The 23,807-nt window shown below is 40.8% G+C and overlaps 1 protein-coding gene across 6 annotated transcripts; it reads left to right on the top strand.

Moving 5' to 3' along the window:
* The first annotated feature begins 65 nt into the window (after positions 1-65).
* Positions 66-22,409, top strand: ST7L (suppression of tumorigenicity 7 like). Of its 6 annotated transcripts, none has more exons than XM_058856135.1 (16): positions 66-200; positions 1,959-2,041; positions 2,984-3,143; positions 3,658-3,712; positions 4,236-4,351; positions 6,208-6,286; positions 7,016-7,170; positions 7,303-7,400; positions 7,812-7,926; positions 9,646-9,718; positions 10,429-10,531; positions 13,587-13,737; positions 13,877-13,969; positions 16,568-16,707; positions 21,548-21,617; positions 21,849-22,400. In XM_058856135.1, the coding sequence occupies exons 3-15, from the start codon at positions 3,137-3,139 to the stop codon at positions 21,599-21,601; spliced, it is 1,239 nt and encodes a 412-aa protein (XP_058712118.1). In that variant the 5' UTR covers positions 66-200; positions 1,959-2,041; positions 2,984-3,136; the 3' UTR covers positions 21,602-21,617; positions 21,849-22,400. The 6 variants fall into 6 exon arrangements, with proteins under 6 accessions (XP_058712118.1, XP_058712117.1, XP_058712116.1 ...); XM_058856134.1 differs by having other exon boundaries at positions 197-320; XM_058856133.1 differs by lacking the exon at positions 66-200 and adding an exon at positions 366-611 and having other exon boundaries at positions 16,649-16,707; positions 21,849-22,405.
* Positions 22,410-23,807: the final 1,398 nt, after the last annotated feature.

Below are 23,807 nucleotides of genomic sequence, written 5' to 3' on the forward strand. Positions count from 1 at the left end.
GGATATGCTCGGGCGGAGCAGCGGTGATGGACTCGACGAACAGGCTGCCTACGCTGGAGGAGCCTCGCCGTGGTTGTCCCGGCCCTGTCCCGGCGTACCCCCGTGGGCTGAGACGGTCGGGATCTGTAGACCGGAAACGCGGCTGCCGCCATCTTAGCTGCGGGCAGACGCTGTGCTGCCACCATCATAGGAACGGGCAGGTTGTTGGCTAGCGGGAACGCGGCGGTGGCCGACCTGCCGCGTCCCAGAGCCTCCGGGAACGCCGGTTGCGGTGTGGGGAACGATCGGTCCGCGCTTCACGCTGGAGTAGTGATGACGGGGTCGGTGAACAGGCTGCCCGCGCTGGCGGAGCCCCGCCCCGGTGCTTGTCCCGCCCCTGTCCCGGCGTGCCCTGTGGGCCGTGATGGCGGAGGGCAGCGGTGGCAGCGGCGGCGGCGGCGGGCGGGGGCCGCCGTGCCCTGGGGCGGCCTCAGCGTTCCGGCGTTGGGAGCAGCTGCGGCGGCGGGCTGCGACGCCCTGGGCCCGCGGGCTCCTGGCCGTGGTCGCCGGGCTCGGGCTCCTGTACGCGGTGCTGCGGGTGCCGGTGCGGCTCCGGGACGGCCTGGCGGCCGGTGAGGGCAGCAGGGACGGATGGCGCGCTGGGTGGACCCTTCATGTGGAGCTGGGCGTGCGGGCAGGGCAGGCTCGGCTCGGGCCGGTCCCCCCGAGCATGCTGGGCTGTATCGGGAGGAGTGCATCCAGCGGCACCGGGGCAGGGAGGGTTCCTCTGTGCTTGGTGCTGGCGAGCGGCTCCGCAGGTGCTGTGGCCGGGTCCGGGACCTTCCATCCAGGAGGAACGTTGAGAGGCTGGAGTATGTCCAGAGCAGGAAATGGATCTTTGGAAGGTCTGGAGCCCCAGGAGCAGCTGAGGGAGCTGGGAAAGGGGCTCAGCCTGCAGAAAAGGAGGCTCAGGGGGACCTTTCTCGCTCTTTACAACTCCCTGACAGGAAGGGACAGCCAGGGGGGATTAGGCTCTGCTCCAAGGGAACAGGGACAGGATAAGATAAAGTGACCTCCACCTGTGTCAGGGAAAGTTCAGGTCGGACAGCAGGAGGAATTTCTTCATGAGAAGGGTGTCAGGCATTGGAATGGGCTGCCCAGAGAAGTGGTGGAGTCCCCACCCCTCGTGGTACCCAGGGAACAGCTGGACCTGGCTCTCAGTGCTCTGGTCTTGTTGACAAGGTGGGGATTGGTCACAGGCTGGACTCGAGAAGGTCTTTTCCAAACGAATGATTATTCCGATTCTGTGAGTCTGTCCCTGTGGTGCCTGCGGGCTGGTTGTGCATCCCAGCTTCGCTCGGTGACACACTGAGCTCATTGTCACCTAACTCCAGGGTTAGGGACACGGCCGAGGACTGGGCAGCTGAAAGCAGCCAAGGCACTGCTGTGTGCTCCCCCCTGGGTCTGTCAACTGCAGCCCTGCCCTGGCCCTTTCCAGCTGCTGCCAGGTGACAAGGCTGATGTGCAGTTTGGCTCCAAACCATGGTCAGAGCACCACTAGGTAACTGCATTCCCTGCATTGTGGTCTTGATATGAGGATGGAGAGGTCTGTGGAAAATGTACCTTAACACTGAATTTAAATTTGCATCAGAACAGGATGATTTTGTCTTAAAGTGAAGTTATACATTAAATTGGCTTGTTGTGGACCATCAGCCACATTGGTGAAACCGTAAAGACTCTTGGTCTAGAAATGTACAGTGATTTTTTTTTATTTTTTTTTGGCTGGATATAAAAATTGTCACAGGTAGATACAAACAAAATAATAAGTGGTGAGGATTCCTGTAGCAGTGTAGCATTATAAAGCTACTAGGGCTGTAGTATACTATATATTTGCATGATATTGGGCATTTTTTAATAGACAAGCTATTTTTGTTTTTCAGTTCTACTTATTAAGTCTTTGGTTTTGTTTCTCTTAACAGTGACTGTGTTCTTAAGCACTTTGACTCCAAAATTCTACTTTGCCCTTACAGTAACTTCATCTTTTATATCTGGACTGATATTTGTAAGTAGTCAGCTTCTTTTTTTCAAACAACTTTAGCATGTCCCAGATGACTTTATGAGGGGTAAAGGGAGTGAATATCAGACTCTAGAGGGTGCCTTTGTGCTGGGAAGGAACTTCTCTGATGTATCGTTGCAACCTTTTTGCTGTGTGTGTATTGTATATTGGGACTGGTGAGTCTGAGAAAATAACTTGTGCAGAGTGCCAGAATGGTTTAACTCCACTGACACAGCTTCAGCTGCTCCTCTGTCACTGGTCACCAGAGAGAGGAGTGCAGTACCTGATCCAGGCACAGGATCCAAATTGGTGCAGGGCTGACAGTTTGCTGTAGTCCTTGAGGGCTTATGATATGCAGGTATTTTTAATTGCTTCAGGAAGAAATGGTAATATTTTTGGCCCAAAATTTCTGCTAAGTGACTGTCATTGCTGTTAACTTAGCCATATCTCTTTGTTAGCCTCTCTCTTTCTGGCTAGAATTTCTGTTTAATGGGCCACCTTATCCTTTATTCTTCTAGATTATTTTTATGAAATGAAAGAACTACACCTGCGTTAAATATTACAAATTTGGTACTACAGGTAGGGCTACAGCTTGAAGTATCCTCTCCAGTAAAAGAGGATATAATGTTTTTTTGCCTCTGTTTCCAGTTTCCCTATACAGGCACTTCTAAAAGGGTTTATGAGTTACCCTGATGACCTGAGGAGGGAGGAACATAACATTTGACTAAAATGTTGATGTTTTTTTCCCAATTTTTTCATGTTCTGGGCGATCCTGCATGACAAGACAGGCCAAACCAGGTCATTAGTGTTACTCTGTATGGGGATAAGTTCCATCCCTGATCATTTGCAAGGGGATATGAACACTCTCTGTGAACACTCTTCATCCCTCGTGTTTGCTGGGAGGGTGTCATCTAAGGAAATTCCTGGTGCTTTTTTCTCCTGTGACAGGTGTTTGAGTGGTGGCACTTCCGAAAATATGGCACATCTTTCATTGAGCAGGTTTCTGTGAGCCATTTGAGGCCCCTCATTGGGGGTGCAGAGAGCAGCCCCCCAGCCCCAGCAGCTTTCTCAGCGGGGGAGAATGAGACCAGCAGGCAGAACATGCCAGGTGATTCCTGATGTGTCCCAGGAGCTTTCCTTAACCTTCGAGGTGGCTTTTAATGGCTTTGGCTGTGCATTAGTGCTTGTAAAAACTGGACAAAATCTACATCTTAGAGTGTTTTGTTAGTATTGGTAAAAATATACTAAATAATTATGTTTTTTTACTCTAAAGCATTCATTGTTAAAAATATGATTTAGAAAATGGTGTACATTTAGCTAAAACTGTTTCAGTAACATTAGTTATTTACTGTTCTAAATATGTGCAAGGTAAATATTGCATGAGTGTACATGCATTGCTTAATCTTCCCTCCCTGTGCTTTTGTACCCCAGCAATTTTGGACAGCAAAAATGGAATATTATATTTATGGAATAGCAGAAGTTTATGAAGATGATGACTGCATAATAATTAAATTAAAGCAGCTTTTGAAAGAACAACTGCTTTTGCATTACTGCATTTTAACATCAAGATAATATTCCCTGTGCTTTTAATTTAAAAAGTACTTTTTTTTTTAATTCCTCAGAGTGCAAAGTGTGGCGAAATCCTCTCAATCTTTTCAGAGGGGCAGAGTATAGCAGGTATTAATTATCTTGCTTTCCACTGCTTATTTTTAAATTTAATCGGGGGCATGCACATGACTTCCTCACTGAGCTTGCTCTGGTAATGTCAGGAGACAGCTGCAGACCTGCAAGATTATAGGGGTGATTGATACCAATTCTGTGTTTAGAGGGCACCAAGCCAAGCTTTGGCAGTTTCAGTGTTAAGAGCAAAAGTATTTCTGTAGCATTTTTTTTTTTAGAGTAATGTAGGAAAAAATCTTTTTTCAGAGGTTGAGGTAGTGGTTCTCAATCTAAATTCTCTTTTATTAAGCTGTATTTTAAGTCTACTAGTGTTACTTCATGGGAAAAGCTGCTTTCTAGGAAGCCAGTTCCCAAATTGTTTACCACTTTACAGATTTTTGAACCATAGTACTTGAAACTTCGTGTTAGTAGGTTTAGTCTTTTATTACAGATTTTCTGCACTAGGCACATCAGCTATCCCGGTGGTATCAGCATTGCTAATTACTAGGAATGCCTCTTACTGAAATTTCTGCTGTTTTAGGTACATGTGGGTGACTGGGAAGGAGCCTCTTACTTACTATGACATGAATTTGTCTGCTCAAGATCATCAAACCTTTTTCACATGTGACACGGATGCCCTTCGGCCTTCAGACACAGGTAGTGATGTCTGTGTAAGGTGTGTAAGTGTTGGACAGTGTCAAGTGTGTGTTTCTAGTGAACTCCAAAGTAGTGCAAGTTACTGTGTCAAATATTTAGTACAGCATTTCTCAGGTTCTAAAGAGGTTTAATAGATGTAGAGGATCAGAGAGTAGTTTGGGTTGGGAGGGACCTTCAAGCTAATCCTGTTACACCCCCTGCCATGGGCAAGGACACCTTCCACTGCACCAGGCTGCTCCAAGCCCCCTCTAACGTGGCCTTGAAATTTAATGTTTAGTGAAATTTAGTGGAAAGATATTGTTTTATGTTGTGCACTCTCTACTACTTAAGTGCTGTCAGGGTCCTGACTGTTTAAAGATCTCACACATTTCAAATAAATAACACAATATTGCAAATCTGGATTATATTCTCAGCAGCCAAAATGTGGTCTTATTTAAACCTTAGTAATGAATGCAGTAATGAGTGTAGTCTCCAGATTTTTTTCCTTGTGCTCCACATTTAGTGCAGAAAATGTTCTTTACCTGGTTATTGTCAGTGTGGGTGTGAATTATTGTCAATTTGTCACATTCCGGAGGTGTTCCTTGTCAGCTGGCTGTGACATGTTTGATATGAAAGATATGTTTTTATTTCACAAAAGGGAGTGAATTGTCTCGCTTGCTGAGCCAAGACTAATATTTTGTTTCCGAAAGAAAACTCAAATATTTTTCCACGTTATTCTTGCTTGACAGCAGGAGGTTTTGTTCCAAAAGAAACATGTATAGATTCTTCAGTTTTCTTATCATCCTTGAGATAGGCCAGATATAGAACTCCATGAACATAAGCTTTTGGAGTTCTTTCAGAACTGGTTTTTAGTGTGAAAGTTAATAATCCTGCATAGAAAATGGTTTCCTGGAAGGTGGTTTTCAGTTTGTGTTTTCCAGTTTTACTAAATGGAAGCATGGTGGAGAGGGGTTTATAGTCATTGCAGTGAAATAATTTTAAATGCAAGTTGTAGTTCAAAGGACACTTCCGAATAGATTTCACCCTTTTTACTTGTTCCCTTGAGCACTTTCTAGTAAGCTGATAAATGTATATCTTGAATTGGCTTTGCCATGTGATGCCACCCAAATGTGCTTTGTAAATTTAAAAAGAAGTTGTTTATGATCTGACAATTGTCTAAAACTAATCATGGAACAGAATCCCAGAACGGTTTGTGTTGGAAGGGCCCTTAAAGCTCATCCAGCTCCACCCCCTGCCCTGGGCAGGGACATCTTCTGCTATCCCAGGCTGCTCCAAGCCCCATCCAACCTGGCCTTGGACACCGCCAGGGGCAGCTAGAGCTGCTCTGCCCAACTTTAAGTACAAAACTCTACCTGTGTAGATACCACTGCAAGATACCACTTACTCCATCGCTGTTTTCTTTGAAGTTCTGTTTGAAAGCTAAAATTAAAGTTCTGTGCAGGTCTGTGCGAGAACCTGTGTTTAACAGTTGCTCCTGCCAAGCTTCCAACAAATCTTGGGAAATGTTTCCAAAAATCTGTAGCAATTTAGAAACTGTACATCTGCCTGGTTATGTAAGCTGTTTCTGTGGTCCATGTAGGAGTTCTGAAATGGTCAGTGAGGAATCTTCCTCACTGTTGTTGGTTTTTTAAGCTAAGTTTGGGGCGTAATGAGCTGTTGCATGAATTTGATGCTTGTGGTCGGAACAGCCTGAAATTAAAACACTTGTTTGTTCTTCCTTATAACAATCATACAGCAAACTGGAATTTTCAGACTGGAAGGGAATGTTAATTAGAGCTGGCTCCAAGCAGCCAGCGTTGTGTCCACTGGCTCCCAGGTCCATGTCCCTCACCAGCCTTTCCATGTTTTTGCTGCAGTTATGCAGAAGGCGTGGCGAGAGAGGAACCCGCAGGCCCGGATTAAAGCAGCGTATCAAGCTCTAGAGTTGAACAATGAGTAAGTTTGTAAGTTTAGTTGCTGTATTTCTAGTGTGAAGCATTAAGTAGAAGGATACTGAGTATACTATCAGTTTCTTCATCTAATAATTCACTTTTAGCAAAGTTCTAAATGCTTAAGGGGGACTCTTTGGACTGGGAATCGCACATGGGATGTAAATTGCCCTGAAGTATTGAACTATTCTACTAAAAATATCTTTTGTCCTGCTTTTTTTTCTTAAATTGTTGTATTAGTGGCAATAACAAATGAGGAATCTTATTCAGGTATAGGATGGTCTTAACTGAATATAAGATAATGTGTTTCAGAGATGGCATTGTGGTAAAACTGTATTTGGAATTCACAGATGCCACTCCTGTAAAGGATTTAAAACTACTCTGTTGCATAAACCAAAGAATTTCACCCACAACTGTGATCTGCTTTCCTGACAATGGTTCACCATTTTTACAGTTTCAAGGAAAATAATTTAACTTGCTTTAACAATTTTTTCCTTTGCTTTTTGTCCAGTTGAGAGGGGTATGTGTGGTTTTTTTCTGTAAAATGGAAAAGGTTTATTTTTTCCTGTCAATCCCCCTTTGAACTCAAATCAGTATTTTGGAATTTTAATATTGTCAATGCTTGCATCTTAAACATAAGTGAATCTTGCTCATTTCTAATACTTCTAATACTTGTAGTAGAAATGTAGTAAACTCCCTCTCTCAAAATAACTAGTGTTTTTTTCTCTTATTTCAGTTGTGCTACTGCATATGTCCTCCTGGCTGAGGAAGAAGCAACAACTATTGTGGATGCTGAGAAATATTTCAAGCAGGCTCTGAAAGCAGGAGAAATCATTTACAGAAAATCTCAGAACTGCCATTCCCAGAGCCCACAGCATGAAGCACAGCTGAGTAAGGACTTTGAATCACATGAACTCTTGGGTTTGTGTGAGCAGAAGTGTAAAACTGAAGTTATAATGAGGAGAAGTAAGGACTGAAACTGGTCTGAACTGAAACTGAAACTTTTTTTGTCTTTGTAATCAGGAAGAGACACCAATGTATTGGTGTATGTGAAGAGGAGACTAGCTATGTGTGCCAGGAAACTTGGAAGAATACGAGAAGCAGTAAAAATGATGAGAGATGTAAGTAAAAGTGAAAAAAACCTGAGTTAACCATTGTTTTCAGTCACACTGTCCTAATTGATGGTTTTAAAGTTTATTTCTAGGCATCAAAATTAATCTAATTGAATTATTTTCCATGAGATTTGCACATCATGACTGGATGGGGCTTTGAGTAACCTGGTTTAGTAGGAGGTGTCCCTGCCCTTCTGCTATGGCAGGAGTGAGATGAACTTTGATTGTTTCCAACCCAACCCATTGTGTGATTTTATGAAATGATGCAGTTCTTTTCATGCTGCTTCCATGCCAATATCTTATACTCTGAGACAACAGAACATTAAAAAAATCCTAGATTAGTTTACTGATTTCTGTTAAGTATTTCAGTGATTCAACTGCAATTCTATATGTAATTTATTTCTCTTTATTGATTTGCAGTTGATGAAAGAGTTTCCACTTCTCAGTATGCTGAATATCCATGAAAACCTGTTGGAGGCCCTTCTGGAGTTACAGGCTTATGCAGATGTCCAGGCAGTTTTAGCCAAGTATGATGGTAAGTGATAGCTGTTGGAAAATGTGTGTGTTTTTGAATAAAAGTGAGGTGGGCAAGGGATGTGTGTCCACAGGCAGGAGTCTACCCATGACCTCAGCAAGGTGAGCAGGTTCCCTTCAGCAGTAACAAACAGGTGCTTGCAGAGTGCAGGTCAAATTCTCCTTTTGATTGGTGAGGTCAAATTTAGGCAAATTAAATTGCATATGAATTACTTTCTATGTTTTTAAGTTACTTCTAGTCTGTAAAGAAATCCTTTCTTCAATTCAAGGATTATATTAATTAATCTCTTCTACATCCCTGGATATGCCTAAATTCATCAGCCTTTTTCAGCCAGCACATAGGCCTGTAAGGAATTGATGTAAATAAGCTGGAAAAGGTGGTTTTCCTTTTTTTTTCTCATCTTCCAGGCTTGGTCTTGTGCTTCTGTAATACTGAGGTTTCTTGTCAGAGATTAGCAGTGTGCAAACATGCTGCTGCCAGAGATCAGTGCTGTGCATCAAGTGATGTAGTTTGATTTCACTTTCTGTCTCAATTAGTAGGTTGCAGATATTGTGTAAGTTTAAATAAAGGTTAATAAAATAAATACTTATTTTTTATTGCCTTCAGCTTTGCCACCTGGACAGCGCCCACTTCATGAGTGTACGAAGAGCTGCTGTCAAAGCAGGGCCTTAAATCACCTTTGGAAGGGAGGGACATAGCAGTATTTTATGGCAGTTATTCTCAGAAGTTGTTGAGTTATCTTATGTCAATTCTTTATTGCCTCAGGGAATCAAAGGTATGATATTTTTGCCCAAATCCTGTGCCACTTGTACATGGCCAACCTAGCACCCTGCTCCCATTCCTTGATCCTCTTCTGGGTGCATTCTTTTTGGTTTGTGAAAACCATTTGCACTTTGCCCAGTGCTTCTTTCTGTTAACACCAGGAATTGCGGCACTGATTTTTTTTTCTGAGCATCTGGAAAAATGAGTACAAGCCTCAAACTCCCTGCAGCACCCCTGTGTTTTGCTTGACGCAGCAGCCAGACTTGTAGTAAGTGATGGACAGGCCCAGGACGGGATTTACAAAAAAAGCAAGAGCCATCTGACTATACACAACGTGTTACTTGGGAATTACACCCCAGACTTTGTCTGCTTTTAAAGTAAACTTGCACTGTGGAGTGCTAACCTTCTAATCTGTAATTGTCAGCTCAAACTTGGCTTCAGATATTCTACAAAGCTACAGCTAATAGAATTTTCCCCCGTGGGACTGCAGAAGAGTGGAAATTTTTGTTAAAATTCATCTACCTGTCTGTAATGTAATTTTTTGCGGTCAGCTTCTGGTCAGTCTCTCAGTGTTGTATAAAACTGTGTTAATGTACAGTTGCAAAATTAAGTAAAGATTAGAAGCTTACTTTAAATCTTTGTGGGTTAATACAGGAAGTACATTCTGTTCTTAAGTTTATTTATATGCACATTTCTCTTTGGATTCAGTTTCAGCTTGTTGGTACATTTAGAAACAAAAAATGGCTCTATCACTGAATACAACTTTGAGTTGTCAATCTGAGAATGAGTGGTGACTGTGCAGAGAAATTCAAAGTTTCTAATCACAGCTGAAATGTTCCAGATGTTATGTTCATTGTCTCCTATACCCAAGGAAAAATCTTTAACTCGAAGGATGTGGGTTTAAAATGTTTGTATTGCCTTAGAATCTTACGGCTTAATTATTTTATTTTATCACAGATATCAGTCTTCCCAAGTCAGCGGCAATATGTTACACAGCTGCTCTGCTAAAAGCCAGAGCCGTTTCGGAAAGGTAAGAAAGGACATGTGTGAAAACAATAGTTTGTCGCTAATCTTGGCTTCTGATGTAAAATATGAAGGAAAAAGGTCTAAATATTTTATGTTTTAAAATTGCTTCTAAGCTGTAAAGAAATCTTTGCTTCGGTTAAAAGATTATTTTAATTTTTTAGTCTTTTTTTATATCCCTGGGTACACCTAAATATGTAGTAGTTACATTTCTAAGAACAAGTTGAGTGTATTTATAACATATATTTGTGTGTGTAATAGAACACACTTTCAAACTACTTTTAAGGGTCCATAAAGTTAGTACAGGTGAGGATGTTTTTCACCAGGACAATTATTGGCCAAGTGCTTTTGTATAAATTCTGTTTTCAGTGTTTTGCTTGGGATTTGTCTTTTGGAGTGGGTACAGGATATTTGTGTTAGTTGATGCTGGCATTTCACTGTGGTCTGAGCCCAGCTCCACCTCCCAGCAGGTGCAATGCTGATGCTGTAACAGGGAGCTGAAAGTCAGGGCACTCACCTGCCATGATTGACATGAATTTCATATGGGCATTGATAACATGGTCAGCTTAACACGAACATTTGTCTCTTAGAAAGCTTTGTTTATCTTTCTTGATGAGTCAGCCAATTTTTAATGAACTCCAAGTTTACAGTGCAAATAAACACCTGGTTAGCGTTTATTATTTATTACTTTTGTTCAAGGTGGGTTTTTCCCTTCAGGTTCTCCCCAGAAACTGCATCCAAGAGAGGGCTGAGTACAGCAGAAATTAATGCTGTGGAAGCAATTCACAGAGCTGTGGAATTTAACCCTCATGTTCCAAAGGTAAGAGTATTTTATTTCCTATTGGACCACTTGTAGTGTATTATAAAAAATATCATATAATAATATCATATTGTTGTTGGAGCCTTTCTAGCTCCATATTTTCTTGAATTTGGTTATAACTCCAGCCGTGGAGTTGTAAAAAACTTTCGTTTTTTTATATCATAAATATTTTGTAGCCATATTTTTTTAATATATAATAGCTGATACTCAAACAGAGTTTTTTTGCACAAAAACTTAAACTTGGAATTTCCTAACTTGTTGGAAAATCCAGTAATGTATTACTGAGGGCCCTTTGCTCTTAGTAAGGGTGGTCATTAATAAATATAAATGTAGATATTTAAAGCCATAAAATATCACAGAATGGTTTGTGTTGGAAGTGACCTTAAAGATATATCATTCCATCACCCTGCTTCCAAGTCCCTGAAGCCAAATTAAGTTCTCCAAACAATAATCACTCTAGTATTCCAAACCCCTTTATTCTGCTGGGCTTTCAACCATAGCTCCATGGTTATTGAAAGATCTGCAGTCACTTATTTGCTTCATCCACGTATAAACAAGATTAAGAGTCTGTATCACCACAGGCTGTAAAATAACATCTGGCATCAAAACACAGATTCCACAGAGCATTGGGTGAAAATAAAATTTTGCATTGCTTTTTACTGTACTAGTGATGCTTTCAGTATGAAACCTTGAAGCAGGAGGTTGGCTCAGTGCAGAGTCTAATCCTCTGCAAATGATGATGGAGTCCCAGTGGCTGCTGCTGGGGAGGCTGGAATGATCTGGCCACTCTGTTCTGTCTGCCTGTCCAATCCAATAGAATGTGCACTGAGGAAGCTAATTGCTGGGAGAAATTGCTGCTTCTTTGCATGACTGATCAAGAGCGTAGCAAGTTCATTTCAGACAGTCTCAGACAGATTTTTCTTTAGCCTCTGCCTTTAGGGGCAGAAGATTATAATGCATTATCATTATCTAAAAGTTCTTTTGTTTGGGTATCCTCCAGTTTCTGGAACCTCATATACCTTTTTAAAGAAGTTGAGAGATCATTTCAAACAGGCTGTTGTTAAAATATGGTCTGTAGTTCTGCAGACAAATGCAGAAACTGATTCCACATTTCAGTAACTTGATTTTCTCTTCAAATTGTGTATCTATCCATTCTTCATGAGTTTTTTATTACGATATTGCCTTGAGGTGCCAATTGGTTAGATGACAGAGCAGAATTTTACTGGTGCAGGCTATTTAGAACTCTGAAATGTTTATGATCAAGGCAAACCAGTGAATAAGGGCAGAGAAGTGAAGCAACTTGCCCAGTGGATCACAGAGGGAGAAGAAAATCTGATCTTTGAATTTCCACTCTGTTTTGTCCCATAGACTAAAAATGAGTACATAAAGCAGGAAATCCCTCTGTTCGCACATCCGAAGAAAGTGATTGTACATAACATTTTGCATAAGGAAAATAAAATAGTTTGTTTCTCGTTGTTCTGCTTTTACAAGGCTGGGGGGTGTTTGGAAAGTTAGAACCAGCTGGAAAATAGTCCTCTTAAGCCATTTCAGATTAGAAATCTGTAACTGCATTTTGGTACTTTATAAAACAGTCTTTGGTAGTCATCTGAATATCTTAGAAATTTTTATTGCATATAAAGACTTCAAAGCCTTCAGTTCAGTACTGAGATACCTTCAGTACTGACACCTTGCCTATTTCCAGACTGGAATTTTTCTGTTTATGTGGTAACATGGGCTGAGAGAGAGCCAAAGGCTGGAGCTGAGCATTGGTGTGTTGTGGCAATACTTGCAGTGGGGCTTCACCACCACTGCTGGGTTTATATTCCCAGTTAGCATAATGGAAAAGTGGGCACTGTGGAGAGCATGAGGAGTTGGGTCAGGGGTCAGATATTTGAGACCATTTTCCCACAGCAGTGCTGTGTGAGTGATCCTTTACTGTGTAAAAAAAAAAAAAAAATGGAAGAGGATTAGAGGGGATTAGCAAGAATATTACCCTCCGGATTGCAGGCCCAAGGCACTGAGAGAAGAACCTAGCCAGGCAGCAAATGTGCTTTATTTGGCTGGGGCACAACCCCTCCTACATTCCTTGAAGAGTCTGAATGGGAAAAGTTAAGTCCTCAAACTGGATTAGTAAATAATCTCATAGTTTGTGGCATCTGCTGAAATAAATCGGTGAGTTGGCTGCATTCTTACACTTTGGGGGACGCTCCAAGGAATTGCCAGCTACGTTGATCAAAGATGTGGATTAACTTTGGCTGTTACTGAATGAGACACTATATGGTAGGAGAGGACAGCTCACAGGTAAATACTAGAGCTGAAACTGTAATTTCATTCTTGTAAAAAGTAGTCATCTGTTTTTAAGAGCTACCTGACTTTTTTAACGTACCATGAGAAAAAGTGGTACATTAAAAAAAACTGCATGTTCTGTGTTGCAGAGAAATAGGAAATGATGAATCCTTGTGTTCTTTGACCATTCTGAGCACCAGATTTTCTGCTGATGGAGGGAAAGAGCTGAAATTGAAAAAATCAGAAATCAAAGATACTTTGTGGTTGCACAGTAAGACCACATTAGAGGAAGATTTTCCTGGATTTGGTTTATTATTATTCTTTTGGTTAGCACACCGACACTTTCAGGTTTGCTGCTCATACTTCAGAGCTAACAAGTCCTCAGCCACCTACACTTTCAGTGATGAACTAATGAGCAAAAATATTGTTGGTTTGGGGTTATTTATCAGCCTAAATTTGTCCCTCATTGGTGTTGCACCTGCAGCATTATACTTAATGTCTGATCCACAAGAATGTATTTTTATTTTGACTTACTGAAGCTGTATGTTTATTCTTGATTTTCTGTGTGTGTGAAAGCCTAATATAAGAGTCATGTACACAGGAGTGTGTTTTGCTGCTTTCCAGTTCTCACTTATTGCAGCCTGGCTGCTCTGTGGTAGAAGCTGGCCCCTTCTACACCCAATTACACTAAAATGATAATTTATATTTCACAATCAAAGGGTTTTGAACATTCCATGTAACCAGGTGTACTTTCCATTTTTCCTTTCAGTATTTACTAGAAATGAAAAGCCTAGTGCTGCCTCCAGAGCACATTCTGAAGCGAGGGGACAGTGAGGCAGTAGCATATGCTTTTTTTCACCTCCAGCACTGGAAGAGGATAGAAGGGGCTCTAAATCTGCTGCACTGCACATGGGAAGGCAGTAAGTATATCCTTTTATATTTTTCTGTACAGTAGACTAGTCTCTCTGCCTTTACCCCCCTCAAACACGATTGGTTCTCTTTGTGAGAATCTGGTCTCCTGATTAGATACAGATCTAATGTCACTCACCCTTTTTGCAGCATTTAGGATGATTCCATACCCATTAGAGAAAGGACATCTTTTCTATCCCTACCCAAGCTGCACAGAAACAGCAGACAGAGAACTGTTGCCAAGTAAGTGGTTTCTAAGCAGTAATGATAATAAAACACAGGCTAAGGACATATTCAGTTTGTGGTATTCTGTATTTACCTTACTGTAATTTTTTTAGTTTGAGCTTCCTGCGAAGGGGATTCAGCTATTTGTTGATGTCCCTCCCAACAGATCCAGAAGCACTTGACATGTGTGTGGTAAATGTCAGCTTGATGCTGTAATAGCCTAAGTCCTTCAGAGATGAAATCTGTGTGTGGTACATTCAGACTGAGTCTGGCCAACCTTGAGAACAACAAAGTTGAGCATTTGTTAAAAACTGCTTTTAAAAGAGTTCATGAATTTGACTGCTATTGTAGCAAGGAATCAATCCATGGTTCCAGTCCTGCATTAGGTATCCAGTAAAACCTCTCTGTGAATTTACAGAGAATCTTTGGTTAATCTGTAGCTTCACAGAACATGTATTGCTTTCTGTCGTTCATTCAGTGGTCTGTATTTATCTACTGGGTGCCTGCTGGAGCCTTTCATACATGTATTTCTGTGGATTTATACTAACATTTGATACTGAAAAGTAAGTCTTTTCCAGCTGCTCTTTGCTTCAAGGTTACTTAATGCAATTATGAGCCTACATGTTTTTTCCTGTGAGCAAGACAAATAAACTATATCATTGCTGCCTGTACTCATGATATTTAGGAAAATAGCATTAATTTAGATTAGAATTGAGCTGTTAATTATACATCTTAAATTCCTTTGGGCTTGAACTTCTATGTCTTGAAGAAACACAATTCCCCTGGGACTGGACAGGGCTACTGCAAAAGCACCAGCAGCCCTACAGAGACCACAGCTGTGGAAAGGAAAACTGCACAGACGTGTTTCTATTTAAAAGCCTGAAGTTATATTTAAAATGTGTAATTTAAATTTGCCCCCAGACTGCTTTAAATTACTCATTTCTCACTTATGCAGGATATTGCACAAGGAATTCCTTGGTTAGTAACTAACCCTAAATTGTAGACTTCCCAGCATAATTAAACACCAACACATGCAGATATTTCAACAGGATCACTCACGCATTCCTGTTATGTTTTAAATATAAAACTACCTATAAATAAAATCATCTTAACACTTTTATTGCAGTACTTCCTCAAGAAATCTTGACACTTAATTTTTAAAATATTTATCTATTAAAATAATGTTGACTAAATCAATGATACAAAGAACCTGGATTGGTCTGATGAGTAACACTTCTTAAATGTCTGTGAACATATAGAATTAGCTTTAGCTTTTTTGGAATAGCTTTAGTTGTTTTTATCTATTTTGAATTTGGTTTTAATTTTCCAGTGTAGGAAAAGCTACTGCAAAAAGAATTAATTCCCATTTTTGAAACACTTTCCTAAATTATATTGCTCCATGTTTTAGAAATGAGGTGAGTTTCTATATAGTATGAATCTCTGATGTTAGATATGGATCTCCAAATATTGTACTTAATTGTACTCCAAAATCATATCATTAAAACCAAAACAATCCCTGAGCACTTTGCCATTAATGAGTTGCAAGAGCACAAGACACTTTTGCTGGAGTTACTCTTCTAATGGTGCTTTAATGTGGTAGAATTCCTAAGCAGCAACTGGGAGGGTAAAGTGTTTTTTTTCTCTACACGCTTCAGCTTAAGATGGAATACAATTGTATTTTCTCATTTTACAAAAAAAAGGCTCATTCATAATTTTAAGTTTTTGTTAGATTTTAAAAACAGCTTGTCAAGAAGGGCAGTCCTTTTATAATTACTTATGTCTATAGAAACTATCTTTTTCTTCATTTAAAAATATTTTTGAATCATTAGATAGAAATCAGAGCTGCAGGTATCCAGGGTATCCATTAAGTAATTGAGAATTCACGCAGCGGGTTGTTGGCGAGTGAGCAGTAGTAGTGTTGTGAGTGCTGAAAGCTCCACATGCCACCCTTAGCCTGGCTAATCACCTGCTTTGGATTTTGTTACCAGAGATTGGAAATTGCAAGGAGCTGCTACATACAGAATTTATAACCCAGCCCTGGTGCTGTTTTCTTTGAGGTCTGCTCTGTCAGCTGCTCTGAACAGATTTACTGTAGTCTATAACCAGAAGTCTTCAAGAAGTACTAAGAAATATATGTGTATACAACATGCTGGTTATTTTGTACTTGCTCAGCTTCTTATGGGGTGTGGAGATGTGTTGCTCTTTTCAGGTAACAGGATTAGAGCTCCAGAGGGTTGAAAACATCTGAATTGTTTTAGTTGGTTTGGATAATTTTGACAGCTTGTGAACTTTACAGGTGTTCCCTCTGTCCTGTTAGAAAAATAGGTACTAAAAACTGAGCCTGATGAAATGCTTCAAAAATAAAGCCCATGCAAGTGAAAAAGAAGACTGGGAAGAGAATATTAATAATGAAAACAAATGTGTAAAGACTATTAATAATGAAAACAAACATGTGATGTAGGAGAAAAATTTTTGAGACGTTAAAGTACTGGAACCTAAGATGTGCTGCTGGAGTCTTTCCTTCTGAAAGTCCAGAAATTAGTTACAAGGCCATAAATAATTCAGAAAGCAGTCCTTGATTATCAAATGTCAACATTCTTCATTTTTTCCTTTCAGCATTTCACGAAGTCTCCGTTTACCCCCAGAAGGAACTTCCCTTTTTCATCCATTTCACAGCAGGCCTGTGTTCCTTTTCAGCCATGCTGGCCCTCCTTACCCACCAGTTCCCTGAGCTGATGGTCATTTTTGCAAAAGCTGTAAGTACTGTCTCTATCATGGGGCTTGCTAAGGTATCTCATCGGTTTTTGGGAATTTTGAGGTCCAGGGTGAAGTTGCCTCTAGTCAGTCTCATGCTTGTGGAGCATAAATTATTTTATCTGCTTCTGTAAGAATCTTGGTAGTGACAAACACATACTGAAATTTGGGCAAAATGTCTATTTTGACAAGAGATGAGCTATTGCTATTACATACCATGGCTTTAATTTGCACTGTTATGGTTAGAGAGCAGCATTTCAGCACCAGAGAAATTTTTCCACAAACCATTGTGGTGAATATGGATTTTAGCCTTGTGGAAGTGCACGACTGCAGTGGGAGAGCCTCAAAAATAAATTTGTTGACTGGAAGTTTTGAGAAGTGAGGAAAAGGCAGGCTCAAGTGCAGGGAAATAGGTCTCTGTGAGCACTGAAAACCCACAGCATGATGTCAGTGGAATGGGTGAGAACAGATAAAGTAACTGGTGACTTCAAATCAGGTTCAGAACTGAGTTTAGCTGTCACTTAACCTCTCAGGAGCTCAGCCACTGGTTTTATATCTCATCTGGTTTCACGTACTAGATGGAGAATGTATTCAGTGACCACAGTTCTGTCATTTGAGTGCCTTTTCAAAGATAGAAGTTGGCACTCATTGGTAATAATCTGTGATGCTTTAAATATATCTTAAATATGTCTGTTCCTGTGGGTGCCTTCTGTGCCTCTCTTTTCTCCCTCTCTTCCCTGCTCTTTTTAGGATTTCTTTCCCTTACTCATTTGTTAGCATCTGCTGTCTGTAACCTTGTCCTCTTTCCTTGGGTTCTGGAAGCTGAGAAACAAAGTGCATAGGCAGCTTCCCACTCCAGCTGCTCAAACTACTCCAAGCAGTCAGTTTGGCCTTTATTGAACTGTGGATCTCATGCGCTAGAGCAGAGTAGCAAATAAAGAGCTCTGAACTCCTGAGGGAATCATTTATTCTGGCCTTGCTGGTCAAAATAGAGAGTAAAAACTTACGTGTCCTAGTGGTTTAATGCAACAGGTAATGGGGACCCAGGAGGACAGCCCTTCTTTTTTAAGAATACTTTGTTCATAAAAGTGTTTGCTTTACCAGTGAACCCAGTCCATTGTCCAAGTCCTGCAGGTCTGAGAATGGGGCCTCATTTCCACACAGAGTTGTTGATTTTTATGTTGGAAAATGTAGTTGGACATGCCAGTGACAAATTTCAGTGCTGCTCATAATTGGCTGGATTCAGAGGAACTAGGGGTTAACTATCTGCTTGATTAATTCTGTAAGGGCTGCATTAGCAATGTTGTATGATTTCCAAAGAGATACAAGGTCAAATGTTATGCTAACAAAGAATTGCTTGGTGAAGTTCTCTCTGCTGGGTTTCTTGAACCAAAAAAAAGACAAGACTTTGTATGATTGAGTTGGCTTTGCAGTTGAGCTGTCCAGTGACATGTCCAAGTGCGGGGAAAAAACTTCCCAGGGTTTACTCATTTGGCAGTGTGTTTATTTTGTTTGTTTTCTTTAGGAAAAGCTGGATAGTGTCTGTTCAGCTGAAAAGGTAGATCATCAAGAAGACTACATATTGCCACAGCATTCCCACAACCAAGTCAGTGGTAGTAGGCACAGACAGAGGCTCTTGATGCTCTCTGTGGCAGTTTATTATCAGTAAAAGTAACTATGTGCTGAGATCATCAGGCAAGAAGGGAATTCTGTATTACTCTCTTGAGATTGACAGCTGAGAATGAAATACGAAATTCCAGTATTCTGCTATTTTAGCTAGAATTAATGTTGACTCTCAATTATACTCTAATGATAAAAATTCTTTCATATTTTACTTATCGGATGATTGTACTCATTATTCCATTCCTGAGGTTTTCAGAGGGATTCAGAAAACTTGTAAGAAACAGTGATGCTGAACATCAAAGTAACGTTTCTGGTTTTATTGCTCACAACAGGGATGTTGGAACTAGATGACTTTTAAGGTCCCTTCCAAAACAAACCATTCTATGATTCTGTGTTTTAGTTAATAGATTGCTTCAATAGTTTAACTACAGATAATGCTGTGATGGCTGCTAACACTTTATAAATACTCTCTTGCCTTCTGGAGGTCTCTGTAGTAGTAGCATCTACTTGAATTTTCATACCAAAAATGGAAGGTTATCATCTGTTTAATGATACCATCCTTTCCACTCAAGCATACTGTAATAAAGCAATTATTAACTGCTATATTGAGCATTATATTTTCAAGTAATTCCAGTGCTTTGAATTTTTAAATTTTTTTTTCCTATGTTTTTCATTACTTAAAGTATTTTTCATCTTACTGTTCTTTAACTTACTAAATATAGTAATTTGAGATAATAAAGTTCTAGCTGGTATATCTGGAGTGCTTTGGCCATACATTTTGCATTCCTTTTATCTATTTCCAATTCTTGAATTTCCAAGAAACCTAGAACACTGTTTTAGGAATGGCAATTGGAAAGTATTGTGTATATGGAATTTTTCATTGTAAATCTCCAAGCAGTGACTCCTTAGATTACATTTCAGTTACTTCTTAATCAAACTGTTTTCCAGCATTTGAATCCCCAGCGAGCTGAATGCCTCAGAAGGGGTTTAAGAAGTTGAATACCTTTCTATTGACTTGAAAAGTCTGAGTTTACATATTTTCATTTGTTAGTGCTTGAGATTGTTTCCTCCATAATAAATCACAGGGTAAACCTTGGCAAATTGCTAAAAATATTCCAAGTGGCCAAAAATCACAAGGAAGCGTTTTGTGGTTCCAATGTATACAGTGTGCAGCAGCAGCAGCCGGAGCGCTGGCAGCGGCCGCGGGAGCCGCTCCTGCCCCACGCTCCCAGCCCTGCCCACCGGCGCCACGTGCAGTTTTGGGGTCTTGCACGGCCCAGGAGCTTTGCAGGTGTTGGGGACTGGTCCTGGCAGAATGTTGAGCATTTCCTGATGCAGTTAGAGCCCATGAAGATACCCAGAGAAGCTGTGGCTGCCAAACCCCTGGAGTGTCCAAGGCCAGGTTGGAGGGGGCTTGGAGCAGCCAGGGATAGTGGAAGGTGTCCCTGCCCTTGACAAGGTGTTGAAATTAGATTATCTTTAAGGTCCCTTTCAACCCAAACTGTTGTGATTCCATGCAAACTGTGTGAGTTAGTGCTGGTAAGGACAGTGGAACAGGCAGTGGTTGAGGATCCACAGGAGCTGCAGTACCGGCGCAGGTGCTCCCTGGGCCTCACTATTATTTTCATTCAGATTTCTGATCTCTTGGAGAATCACACTGTTCTTGATCATCAGACAGCTCTGTTTCTGAAGTAGCTGCTGTTTAGATTCTTTGCTGTAAGTGACAGAAGGGAGGAAGCTACACAAATGATGATAATCTGAACAGCTCTCTGAACAAGCTGAAAAACACTGCTAGATAAAACAACTTCTGTCGAAATTGCAGACAAAAGGGTCTGATTATTTTTTCATTCAGTATGAATTTTTATTTTTTAATAATTACATAGATGGAGGACTGGGTGGACATGTATCATCTTGCAAAAGTGAAGTTATACAATTCCTTCTGTAACAGAAGGACACCAAGAAGTCTGTGAGAACATCAGTGATACAGAGTGATAGTAATTATTATTAAAGTACTGAAAAAATAGTGCAGCAGTGTTCCTGCTGTATCATACTGAAAACAACTTTCTTTTTCGGGGAATTGGATAAAATCCTAAGAAAGTCGTTGTTCCAAAGTGGTTTTGTATGGATTGCTTGATACTTTCATAACAAAGAAGTCATGGGACTTAAATTAAAAATTGGCTAATTTTTATGACTGTAAGATTAGGAGAAAACATTTTGCATTCTTGCTGTTCCCTAGCTTCCTGTTGGAGGATTCCTTGCCATTTTGTCTGTGGCAGCCATATAGGGACAGAAAATAGGGCAAAGCAGAACCCTGTCTGGCAAGTCTTGCTTCGTGTGACACTCTGCTTTACTTAAAGAACAAATCCCCCTACCACTTTCCCCAAAGCTCATTAAGTGAGACCGGAGAATTAACTTTTTAGCCAGCTGCTGAACTTTTCATATTTATAAACACTTGAGTCTTTTGCTTATCTAAGAGAAAATGTGTATAGTTTGGAGATGTGCACTTCCCTGCCAATGTGTAATGAGTGGTTCTACACTTGGTAGGGAAAAAAAAGCCTGAAGTTTCCTGTCAGAGCTGAGTGTCGATGCCAAGGGCAAAGGTTTCTTGCCTTGCTAATCTACATCTTAACTCATGCACTTAATGTGAAGGTGCCACACGCAAACAGGCAGGGAAGAAGCCCACTGCAAGGAAAAGCTCCTACACTGCTGTGAATGTTATGTTTTAAAAGCCTTTTTAATGTAATATTTGAGGTTATGATAGAAGCCAGGAGGGCCAAAGTAAAACTTCCAAAGTAAATGAGTCCTGTTGTTGCTAATTCATGAAATGAGGGTTTGCACAAGGATAACCTGAGTGCCAGCAGAATATCTGGGGGATGGGTTGACAAGGTGCAGAGGAGTTTGCACAATTTGTTTTAGCCTAATCTTACTTCTGGAACGGTTTAGGTGGCTTCTAGAATATGGATCCCGTCTGGAAGCACAGACTGGTCCTGGTGGATGGGCTGTTCAGTTTGAGTCAGTGACCTGTAAATAATCTATGCCTGAATATTAAAAAAATGAGGTGATCTTTAAGGTCCCTTCCAACCTAAACACTTCTGTGATTCTCTGAAAATCCACTGTCCTCCTCTCCCTAGTCTGTTCAGCCCTGGAGGCACAGTGCTGAGCAGCTGGAGGAGTTGTAGGAGGGAGGAATGCCATCCTAACCCCTGTTCTTTTGTCCAGGTGCTGCGGGTGCTGTGGCCGGTGAGTGCTCCCAGCGTTCTGGCCTCCAGCTGAATGGACTGTGCCAGGGGTGAGTGGACAAAGATGGACCTGGGGCTTCCAGAAGGTTTTCCTTCTACTCTGTGTCTTCATTAATATGTAACGTTTACAACAAGCCTATTTCATGGCATCAGCAGTGAAGGGATTGGAATTCTGTTGCCCTGAGGGAAAGACAGAGTGTTTTTTGTTCATACCTTGAGTCTGCAGAAGGAAGTTGGTTTGGGAACTGAGCTGATTTATTGTTGTGTTCTGTTTCTTCCAGTGCTTTGGGACTCTTCTTTCACCCTTCATCTTCACTATGGAGCACATTGAAGACCTGCTGCTCTCCAGCCCCCGGCATCAGCTGACTCTAGTGTGACTGGAGTGTATTTTCTGTGATAGTTTGATTTTATTCTTGTGAGCCTCACTTGGTGGTTGGCTGACCCCCAGTTGTGGGGGCCAAGGAGGAAATCTGGGCTCTTCCAACTGATATCCTTGACAGGCTTCTATGTTGATGGTTCTTAATATGTGGATTTCTTCTTTAGCCTTAATCTGTAATCATCTCAGAAAATAGTTCTTGTTGAGCAATAGTTTATTGCTCTCTAAATCACTCGGACAACTGGAAGCTCATACTTCCTCTGTAAGAAAGGAGAATACACAAACTGAGCAGGTGTTTGTAGTATTGATGCTTCCTTCTTAGCTGCAGATGCACCAGATACTTGGCTTAGATTTAATTTTATAAGCCTTTTTCAAAATATTTGTTAACAGCAAAGTATGGTTCTGCTTTCTTTATTAAAATGTTGCTACTTAACACATGGAATTTGTTGACTTCTTAAGTGTCTGTTTAATATAGATTATAATGTGCAAACAAAGATTTGTTTCTTACCTTATGGACTTGCATTAGTCAAGGAGATGGTAAACGCCTCTGTTTCATGTTACTTCTTTAGATTTAATTGTGCATATTTTTATTCTTCAAGACAAAGCATTTTGAAAGACAGGATTGCTTCTGAAACTGCCCAAAGTGTTGTGATAGCTGCATGGGAGTCTGTTGGGACACCTGAACTTTCAAATGTTAGTCCAAAGTAGTGTCACTGTTGGGATGAAGACTTGAAGAGAATGGAGGTGTGGAAAGCTGTTCAAAGGATTTGCTTCACATACTGGCCAGCCCTGAGGGTTTGTTTACTGCAGAGATGAAAAGATGACTGTGGCAGCTATGTGGTTTGAGGTAATTGGTGTGACTTCCATTTCCACTCTCCCATTAGAGCAAAAGTCTTTTTCCCATGCAGGTCTGCTGCTTGGGGTTGGGGAAGCAGTCATGTCAGCCCAGGCTTCTTAGAAGGGGAAGTGATAACAATAGCACAGGTTTGTGTTGCTGATTCTGAGTGCATGAAAACCCATCACCTTACTTCTTGCAGATAAGCACATACACTTACCACTAAGAACTGGGGAGATTTTACAGGTTTGATTTCCACTGTCTTTGTGAATGTTTGTGACATTGATGGCTTCTTCCAAAGCTGATGTAAATTAATCCAGTTTCTGAATTCTGAATGGAAGAGTCTTGCTGTAGCCTACTGTACTCTCTGAGGCAGTCTCTATATCAGTCAATTACAAGTCATTTGCATTGACTTAAAATACCTTCTTACACAGAAGATCAAGAATTAACTTTTTATTTTTTCTTATTTTCAAATCCTTTTTTACCTTGTAAACCAAGTTCTATGAAGCAGAAAGTCACCTCTGCATCTCATGTAAATGTAATTTATTTGTAACTGAAGGGAAACACACTTGTTTAGGTAGAAATGCCATTGTTTGCTCTCCACTGTATATTTCTGTTGACTGGACTTAAATCCAGGTTAACTATTTGAATTCATCAAGGAATCAAAAGGGAAGCCCTACAGAAAGATACTACCAGTGTTTTTTAAGTTATCTAACTACTAGAATGTAATTTTCTCAGCTTTCTTTCCAGTTGGTCATTGGGGCTGTTTCTCACTTTGGAATCACTGTGGTGATTAATAGGCCTGTTGTGTTCATGTGATTTCACTTCGTGGTCTGCAGGGGCCCATAAGGTAACCAGCCTAATGCTTTTTAAAGTTGAACCTTTTCCAGCAGTTGTGTGGGGTTATAAATGAAGCTCTGCCTCCCATGTATCATCCCAAGAGCTGCTTTCTCTCACTGTCCTCCCCTGACATAACAGGAACAGAAAGGGGATGGGCTTGTTCTGAAAGGAGAGCTGGCAGCAGGCTGT

This window comes from Poecile atricapillus, chromosome 23 (assembly GCF_030490865.1).
Source record: "Poecile atricapillus isolate bPoeAtr1 chromosome 23, bPoeAtr1.hap1, whole genome shotgun sequence".
NCBI classification, from domain to species: domain Eukaryota; kingdom Metazoa; phylum Chordata; class Aves; order Passeriformes; family Paridae; genus Poecile; species Poecile atricapillus.